General features: G+C 45.3%; 1 protein-coding gene across 2 annotated transcripts in view; it reads left to right on the top strand.

Annotated features, from left to right (window-relative positions):
- Positions 1-1,629: 1,629 nt before the first annotated feature.
- LOC134463634 (shaker-related potassium channel tsha2-like) overlaps positions 1,630-10,000 on the top strand; it is an 18,795-nt gene continuing 10,424 nt past the window's right edge. The window contains exon 1 of one of the 2 annotated variants that reach the window (XM_063216822.1): positions 1,630-5,917. In XM_063216822.1, coding sequence (XP_063072892.1) covers positions 2,540-3,976 — 1,437 coding nt within the window. In that variant the 5' untranslated portion in view covers positions 1,630-2,539 and the 3' untranslated portion in view covers positions 3,977-5,917. The remainder of the gene's footprint in view (positions 5,918-10,000) is intronic. The other variant, XM_063216821.1, reaches the window with a different exon arrangement.

Genomic DNA, 10,000 nt, shown 5'->3' on the forward strand with positions numbered 1-10,000 from the left:
TGCAAGGGGGACGCACCTCTATTCGAACCCCAAATTACCAGAGCTGTTTTAAATGGTCATTTTTGTTGAGCAAAAAGTGGGGGTGTAGGAATATAAATGTTAAATGTGTGTATTTTATTGCATCATGTATTGCACTGCAAAACCACTTTTTCCCTTTGGCAATGCACCACAGGGGTCCCCGGACCCCACTTTGAGAGACACTGTCATACAGGTCTATCATCATTCATATGGCTTTTATGGCCTTTACTGTAGCTACTGTGCCGTGCGGGTGGAAATGACATTAGGGAGAGTGTTGTGCTTTTGCGCTATATTAATTTACTGGGATCTTCGGGGGCACACGAGTGTGTTGAGGTGAGTGGCGGGCATTTCAGGGAGTCTGCAAGCATGCTCGAAGCCTGAGTCACAGAGAGAGAGAGAGAGAGAGAAAGAAAGATAGAGAGAGAAAAAAATGTAAGCGAATATTTGACATTTGAGGCCAAGACGCATGTATATGCAGTGCGACTGTGTGTCTCAGCCTCACTGTGAATGTTTTGGACTGTCACCCTCCTCCATATTCTCATATTCTGTTTCTCCCTCCCTTCCCCTCTCCCTCTCCTTTTCTCCCTCTCCTCCTATGACCCCTTGCTGTCTCCTTGACTGTGTGTAAGGGGCAGGGAAGCCAACGGGGGTCGGTCAACAAAAGGGTCAGGTGTCCTGGGCTCTGGCAAAGAGGGAGCCCAGAATTGAATGGGGGGGGTCTTTCAGATGACTTTTTCCTGGGCCTGACCAAAGCTGTCAGCAGCACTGTGGTTGGGTTAAGGCTGTGGTTGCAGCCAGGGCCCTAAGGACACAGGAGGTGAGGTAGGCTGGGTGGCTGTGTCAGCCAGGCCGAATTCCTTCCAGGCTGTCCAACAGTATGAATGCAAAAGTTCCAGTAGGCTGTGAAAGTCAAGTCTGAAGGTGGCAAGCAGGCTTCCTTTTTACGTGCGTGGAGGCTTCTAAGCAACAAGGAAATGACTATTATCAAAGTTGCAATAGACAGTTATGTTTGTCCTTTCACAGGCAATGAAATGTCTTTTTCAGAAAGTTGGAGTTGCGATTGTAATAGACGTGTTTGGAGAAGGCAAACGACTTGTTGGCTTATGCTCAAGAACACAAAGGAAAGACCGTGGATTAAGTGTTTATATTCTCTTCGAAGTGCTTGTGAGAATGAGGGAGACTTATAGTGTTGTGAGAACGTATCATAGCTATTGCATCAGCACAAAGTACTGTAGCAGCAAACGGTAGCTGCCAGTTCTGCAAGGCCTGGCCAGCTTAACAGTTTAGAAAGGCTGAGCAGAACTGTAACGTGAGACTTACTGGCAAAAAGTGAAGGCGTTTTCTGAATGAAGTAGTGTATGTCCCCCATGTGGTAAAAATGTAACTAGATATTTTTATATTCTCTATCTCTCTCTCTCTCTCTCTCTGCTTTTTTTCTCTCCAGCTGTTCCCTGTGGCATTCCATGGGAAAAGGAACTTCTTGCTGCCCTGGGAGAAATCTGGCTATTTTCGGTCTTTACGTCATTCTTTTCGCCTTGCCCATAACTCTGCTTTTGGACTGAGCCCTGAGCTAGAGCGGTAGCTCTTCATCTACTGGTAGCTCAACTGGAACTTTGTAAAACTCACAGTGCCCTTTGTTGCAACGTTTGCAGAGATCGTTTTATTTGAACTTAAACTTCCACACAGAGCTAGACAAACATTGGCTTGGAGATTGTGCTTGGAGAGCAAACTGTGTGACATATGTTCAGAAATGACACTGTATGGCGTGCACGTTTGTGTGTAAGCAAATAATCTTTCACTCTAACTATTTGTTGGATTGGTTTGAAGCCACGAACTGTTTTAATTCTACGCATGCATTGTAGGAAACAATGTGGCAGAGCATTACAAAGCCTGTCGAAATCGTTTTTTTTTTTTTTAGAAATTGCAAGAACTAGACACGCCGCTTAAAACGTAAACACATGCGTAAAGATAGCTCACGGCACGGCGCCTAATAAAAACAAATGCGCAAGCTGTAGAACTCTACAGACAGCTTCACGGATTTGAAAACAAAACGTATAGGCCTACTCGTGATAGGAGGAGAAAAGAAAATATTTTGCTGCGATGCAACCGGTTGACTGTCCTTCGTGTCACAGGCAAGAGACAGTCGTGAATGCGCCGTGTTCTGTTCAGAGAGAGGGAGAGAGCGTCTCCACACGTCAGCTTGGGGAGGGCATTGCTGCTTTAAATGCTGCGAATGTGACAGCCAATAGTCCAGACTGCCAGTAAGAGAGGTGATGGAAAGAAACATGCACGACCAGTTAAAAATGCTAACCAAAACAGGTTGCACGCTGGGGCAAGACTGACACAGAGAGCATAGGGCGCGAAAAAGGGGAAGGAGACGGACCTCTTGGGTTCTACAAGTGCTTGCCGCCGCCTGTTTCCACGGATCTGAGGACAACAAACGCACGCTTTTCAAAGGGGGGCTGGGAAGCCACACGAGAAGGGACAGTGGTGCGAGTAGCGTTGCCCTTGGGGGGTAAAGATGACAGTGGTTCCCGGGGAGAACCTGGATGAGACTGTGGCTCTGGCCGCCCTGTCCCAAGATGTCTACGACCCAGAGAGAGCGGACCAGGAGTGCTGCGAGCGGGTGGTCATCAACATCTCCGGGCTGCGCTTTGAGACTCAACTGAAAACACTCGCGCAGTTCCCAACCACCTTACTTGGAGACCCCCGGAAAAGAATGCGCTTTTTCGACCCGTTAAGAAATGAGTACTTTTTTGACAGGAACCGTCCAAGCTTCGATGCCATCCTCTACTACTATCAGTCTGGTGGTAGACTCCGGAGACCGGTCAACGTCCCCGTGGACATATTCATGGAGGAAATCAAATTTTATGAACTGGGAGAGGATGTGATCGAAAATTTCAAGGAGGACGAGGGGTTCATCAAGGAGGAAGAGCGCCCGCTGCCAGAGAGTGAGTTTCAGCGCCAGGTCTGGCTCCTGTTTGAATACCCGGAGAGCTCAGGACCAGCAAGGGGCATAGCAATAGTTTCTGTTTTGGTCATTTTAATATCCATAGTCATATTTTGTCTAGAGACACTGCCTGAGTTCAGAGAGGAGGGCAAACTGGGCGAGGACCACCCCTCTCTAAATGGAACGGCGAGCGCCAACAAGCCAAATCCGTTCACAGACCCCTTCTTCATTGTGGAGACGCTGTGTATCATTTGGTTCTCCTTTGAGCTGCTGGTGCGATTTCTTGCGTGTCCCAGCAAGCCCGCCTTCTTCAAAAATATCATGAACACCATCGACATAGTTGCCATTATGCCCTACTTTATTACCTTGGGTCTGGAGCTGGCTGAGCACCAAGGGAACGGCCAGCAAGCCATGTCCCTGGCCATTCTGCGTGTCATTCGCTTGGTGCGAGTGTTCAGGATTTTCAAGCTCTCCAGGCACTCCAAGGGTCTCCAAATCCTTGGGAAGACCCTGCAGGCGAGCATGCGAGAACTGGGTCTGCTCATATTCTTCCTGTTCATTGGAGTCATACTGTTTTCGAGCGCGGTGTATTTCGCGGAGACTGACGACCCCGAATCGGGGTTCAGCAGCATCCCCGATGCGTTCTGGTGGGCGGTGGTGTCCATGACTACCGTGGGCTACGGAGACATGTGCCCGGTGACCATCGGTGGCAAGATTGTGGGCTCTTTGTGTGCCATTGCCGGCGTGCTTACTATCGCACTGCCGGTCCCTGTCATCGTTTCCAATTTCAACTACTTCTATCACAGGGAGACGGAGCACGAGGAACAGTTCCAGTACACCCATGTAACATGTGGCCAGCAACAGCCCACGTTTGGTGAATTCAAAAAGAGTGACAGCAAAGCTTCACTCTCCAAGTCAGACTATCAGGAGAGTGAGGATGCAGACTCGATCAAATACACCAACTGCAGTCCACACAAAGCGTACACGGGGAAGCTGACTGATGTATGATTGTAGAAATACGCATCAGTGTTACCCAGTGAAAATGCGCGCCTATATGAGTACCCCCATTCCGCGCTCTGGCTGGAGTAGATTCACAAGCTGTTATTTCCGGCATCAGTAACGCAAAGGGAATTATTTATTAGGGAAATCATAACAGAGTACTGAAACGTGGTGTGTCGATTGTTCTGTTTTGGTTTCGCACATGTCTTCCATTTTTACGCAATCATCTTATTCAAATGAGCGAAGTCAAATATTCAACTCAAAATCCTCTCAGCCTAAAAAACAATGGGGAGATTTATATCATCAACGAAATACCAAGCCCAACCTCGAGTTGAAGCACTTTATTAATGTACTCTTAGTAATGTGTAATTTATAAATGGCATGTCTGTCAATTTTGGGAGGATGTTTACATTTAATTTGTCTATTTGGAGCAGACTAACAATATAGGACCAAATTATTTAAAGATTAGCTGTTGATCATCACCAATGCAACGATTGAAAAGTACAAGGTCACACGAGGGAGTATAAATAACGACCACTTCCACCATATCAAATTGTTGTGATATTGTCTTCTTACGACAGCAACTGATGGGGCCACATTGCGCGTGTATTGCATTGTCTCTCACATTAGAACACCGTGCCTGCTGCGTGCCCTTTGGCAAGGCATATATCCCCATCAAAAATCAGCTGTCACCAAAACGTGATCAGCACTCAACAAGAAAACATGTCACAACTACTGTAATCGTCCTCCAAATTTAGTTATTGGAATTCAGCGTTGAATTGTTTATAGCACCTTGCCTAAGATGAACACTATTCCATGGATAAGATGCAATTGCTTGGTTTGGTTATGGTCTGTAGCCGTGATATATCGTTTACATAAATTATTGGGCGATGGCTCTTAAATTATCGACATCTTACTGTAATATTGGTGAGACACTGAGGCTGTTCAGGGTGTAGGCACATGCAGCTGAAAGAGACGTCTACTTTTACCTTACCTGTGACTGGTACAAATGTATTAAATGAAAGAAAACACGAGCCTGCGTGCATAAAATGCATATGAAAGACAGACGGGGGGGGGAAACTTGATAGAATGTGCGCTCCAGCCATGGCGATGTTTAAAATCCAACTGCGCCACCGGATGGTACAAGATGGAAATTGCAGAATACCGTATCAGATACAAAGAGTGTTTCTATAGCAACCTTCCAGACTGTTCTGAATCCTTCGACATCAGTGAGACATTGTGTTGCCTTAAATTAGGCTGTGAAGGGGGATGTTTTGGCTGGGCTTGTCCATTGCTTTCGATTATGCTGCTTCACGTCACCGACAAAAGATAATGTAAACAAATTCCATAATACGTGTTTGTTGGCAGCTATTGCGTCTATTCTGCCTCCATGTTCTAAGCTTGGCATACTCGTAGTCTGTGGCAATCTTGCATAATCTGCTATCATCTGCAATATCACAGTTACATGTTATTGTAAGTATACGTGTAATAGTAATGAAAAAAGACAAGGCGCAATGAAGTCACCAACAGCTCTTCCCTTGGCCAAGAGGACATTTTGGTTTCCCTACACCCAGACGAGTGTCAAATGAATGAACAAAAACTGCAAGTACCTAAACACAAAGAGACACGGCACAGCCCCCTTGCCCTCAACAACAATAACAAAAATGGTTCTCTGGTGTGGAATAATAAGGGAATAATACTGACGAATGTGTCATTCTTTTGGACTCGAGAAGCGGGCGCATACAATTTCCAAATGGTTGGATTAACACAGGTTGCCTGTACCTGTCAGTGCACCATCACCACATCAACAACAATGACGACAACGAGAGTGCTGCGCAGACATCTGGTGTGGGAACTGTCAGAAACATGCAAACCATCACATCCTACATTCCCCGTTTGGGGTAGTGGATATTCCCACACACCATTGAGGGTTATCCAGCGACACGGTAGGTACGTTCCTCTCGTAACACCTTCACTAGTAGCCTACGGTTATTTACATGATCTGGTAGGCCTACCCTATTTCTACTGATTATAGTTACACACGAAATCACGCCCAAATGCCCATCCATCCTGGTTATCTCGAGGTCGTGACTAGTATCACCCCCTCTCACCTTGGTTTAAAAAAAACAACCAAAAAAACAGTATGTGATACTTTGGTGTTATGGGCGCTAGGTGGCAGCCTCTATTCAACTAACAACCTAGTTCTTTTAGGAAACTTGCTGGCTGGGTGTCTGGGAGCAGAACACATATGGAATCATGCATGGACAGCACATGAGGGGACAGATTCATAGAGCAGCAAACATTGACATTGTATTCAAATATGTCCAACCTCAACACAATCAGGGAACAAAAAGGTCACAAAAGACAACAGTGCCATTCATGTTGTGACCTGAAGTCATCTCTGTCTCAATTCACTTTCACTAACTGGAATAGGCCTATTTATGATCAAAAGAGATGCATGAATCTATGTATTTGGATAAACAGAAGGTGAATCAATGAAGGTGAAATCAATCATGCCAGGCCTTCAATGTAGGCCTATCCATTATTACGTAACAGCCCTCACTTAAAAAACCCATCTCATTTGTGTAGGAAACTGTTTGTAATGTAGCGGAGTCCCTCTAGGTGGCAGATGTGGTCTTGTCTCGCTGCTGCGACAAAAATCTTCAGCGTGGCAAATAAGTTGATTATCCCCTTTCCCAAATGTACAATGCACAGTGCACATGAGGGCAATTGGTGTGTCCTTGATTCTGGATATAAAAACACGTAAATGAAAATAGGAAGGGTAAAGAAGATGGTAAAGGCTTGCTTATGTCCTGCTTTGATGCACCATAGTCCTATTCTGCCTTCTTTATCAGTGTCAATCAAATAAAGCGTAAATATCATGTGGGTGTAATGAACCATGAACATGGCCAGTGGATGTTTCAGTCTTTATTTTGGGCATTTCAGAATCGCAGCATTTCCATTCTAAGCACAGACTTTGATTACCGCAAGACTGAATCGAGGATTTGTTCTCTGCAACAGTGAGCAACTAATATGTTGCATCATGTTACATTGTAACATACTGTGTATGTGATCATAGCGATAAAAATGACTCAGCTATTTTTTATCATATGATTTTATCTGAAGAAGCTTGGATGACTGAAATGTTGTATGAAAGTTTGCTCGTGGAATGGACAGTGGGATCTTTTTTATACATCAATGACAACCTCACTGGGTCAATGTCCTATGCACCTGTCCAACTACAGAGGTGTGCAAAGGCACCATTTTGAACTGATGATAGCAATGAAAAAGAATCTCTCTCTCTCTCTCTCTCTCTCTCTCTCTCTCTCTCTCTCTCTCTCTCTCTCTCTCTCTCTCTCTCTCTCTCTCATGTGCACTATTTGTGTGAGGGAAGCCAGTTCTGGTGTTTTGTCTTTGCAGAAGTAGCCATTGATGGCCCTATATCACACTACTTTCCTCTGTGTGCTTTTCGTGAATCCATATGAGCCGCATACCAATGTCAATGCAGTATATGTCCTACTGGTGCATGAACCAACACGCAAGCAAATAAACAAACAAACAACATGCATGAATGTGGAGAGATGAATAGCATCATTGCACTGCCTGCTGATTCAGTAATCAGTTGTATTGTCTGTGATTCTTACCCACGGCACATTGCGGTGCAATTGTTCCACACAGAACAACAACAGTGCATGCATGGGAATCCCTATACCATAATGCATCACAATCCTCTCCCCCACTATTCATATCCCCATTCTTCACAACTTCTTCTCCAGGGCAGTCATGGGTAAGCGGTTAGGGCGTCAGACTTGCATCCCAAAGGTTGCCGGTTCGACTCCCGACCCGCCAGGTTGGTGGGGGGAGTAATCAACCAGTGTTCTACCCCATCCTCCTCCATGACTGAGGTACCCTGAGCCTGGTACTGTCCTGCCGCACTGCTTCCCAGGGGCGCCATTGAGGGCTGCCCCCTTGCACGGGTGAGGCATAAATGCAATGTCGTTCACTTGTGTGCTGTGTCACAATGACAATGGGAGTTGGAGTTTTCCAATGGGCTTTCACAGGCTTTCACTCACTCACATCCTTATCACTGTTCTCATGCCCACCATCAATGTAGAACACTGCACCTCAAAGTTGAGTTGGATTCCATTCCTATTCTCTCCTACAGGCAAAGTGCAGTAAGGACGGCAACATTGAAAATGAGAAAATGCCTTCAAAGCCTTGTATTACAGTCGGTTGGATATAGCCTGGCGACGCCATCCTATGCACTACACCCAAAGACTTTGGCTCTGCACATCGTCTGGCAAAAGCCTCGAGCTCGGTTCTCTCAGTGTTTAGCCAATCAGCAAACAGTTGAGAGTGGTGACGCAGAACTCACCCGCGAGGTCCGTTACTGATTGGTTAAGGTAACTATATTCACACTTTTGTTTTGTTATTCGTACGCTTTTGCGATGCTATATCGTAACAGTCATGCTAATAAAGCATAATATGGGTTTTAATTTGAATTCGGAACTCCAATGAATGCAAATGGCAGAGTAAGATCAGACCATCTCCCACCATCCACGGAGACGGATTACTCTTGGCTTTTGCCAGACTGATTGACGGAGTCAACAGTCGGCTTTTCGCCCAGGCTAGGTTGGATATTGTAGTTACTACAAATTTGACATAGCATTATCTCTAAAACAGGACACATTTGGACCATAAGGCTTTGTCACAAGATAAAGGAGGAGTAATGAAGACCAATTTCAGTCTAAACTCAATTTTGACAAACGATGTAGTTAGTGCATGTTGCCTTTGCAGGGCAGCCCACCCCACAGCCTGTGCTGTTGTTATACGATGTATGAACGCTGTGGTTCCTGGCAACCCAGTCTTACGCCCAGCGTGTCAATGATGCCAAAGGTGTATACTATTACTTGCGCCACAGCTTTAGGTTATGAAGTCAAGGTTCCCCATTTACATTGCTTCATGACACAAAAGTCCAGTTGGTCTATGTCAAACTCAGGTACGGGGGCCACATCTGGCCACATCAGAGTCATTGTGTCCGGCCCGCGTGATCATTTAAAATGTGCATTACAGTTTGGCCCCATACACGAGTAAATACTTGAACTATGGAATATGAGTGGTCCCAGGAATATGAGTGGGCCCAGGAATATGAGTGGGCCCAGGCCATTGAAATAGTTCACATTCATACCGTATGCAAGACAGTATCAGGCACATTTGATCTATCATGATCATGACTATCATGTATGATGGGAAAGAAAGATGAGTATTAAGTGCATGCATGCACAATTTTTATCCGTTTTTCAAAATAAATATTGAGTTCGGCCTATGTCCTCGTTCCAGATTTTGATTTTGGCCCTCAGTCAATTCGAGTGTGACACCCCATGTTTAGATCTAAACCTTTCCCTAAACGTCACTGAAACAGGCTTGTCACATTGTCCCCTTTTGCATCACAATGTGATACATTGCAGTACATTACATTACATTACACTGAGCAGATGCTCGAACCTACCCCCAGATTGAAACTCCTTAACCACAAGGTCGCGGTTGACCCAGGGACACCACATGCGTTATGATGTAATGCAAAGGGGGCAACTTTGGTGACAGAGTAGAGAGTAGAGTGGAGTATCTTTTAATAATCCAGAGGGAAATTAAGGTGTCCAAGCATACATACATGCGGCATACACAATACCGACAATACACTGCGCGCGTCATTGCACATATACGTAGTATATTGAGGCTTGATGAATGCGTCAACATATACTAACAACTTGGGTGTGTGACAGTTTGTAACACTTGGACAGATTGAAAGGGGTCATGACTGTGACCCCTGTAGGGTCATGAGAGTGTGCCAAGATAAAGCGGCCTCTGCACGCTCTGAATCTATCCATTTAAAGCTGACTGGAAAACAAAATGGGAAGCACAACATACTTTTTATCACCATGAGCATGTGGACCATATGCAAATGGAGCTGAATTATGTCATAGTTTCCATGTCTCATGTCATGTGTAAATGTTTTGTAGTATGGCACTGTAA

Source organism: Engraulis encrasicolus, chromosome 15, assembly GCF_034702125.1.
Source record: "Engraulis encrasicolus isolate BLACKSEA-1 chromosome 15, IST_EnEncr_1.0, whole genome shotgun sequence".
Taxonomy (NCBI): domain Eukaryota; kingdom Metazoa; phylum Chordata; class Actinopteri; order Clupeiformes; family Engraulidae; genus Engraulis; species Engraulis encrasicolus.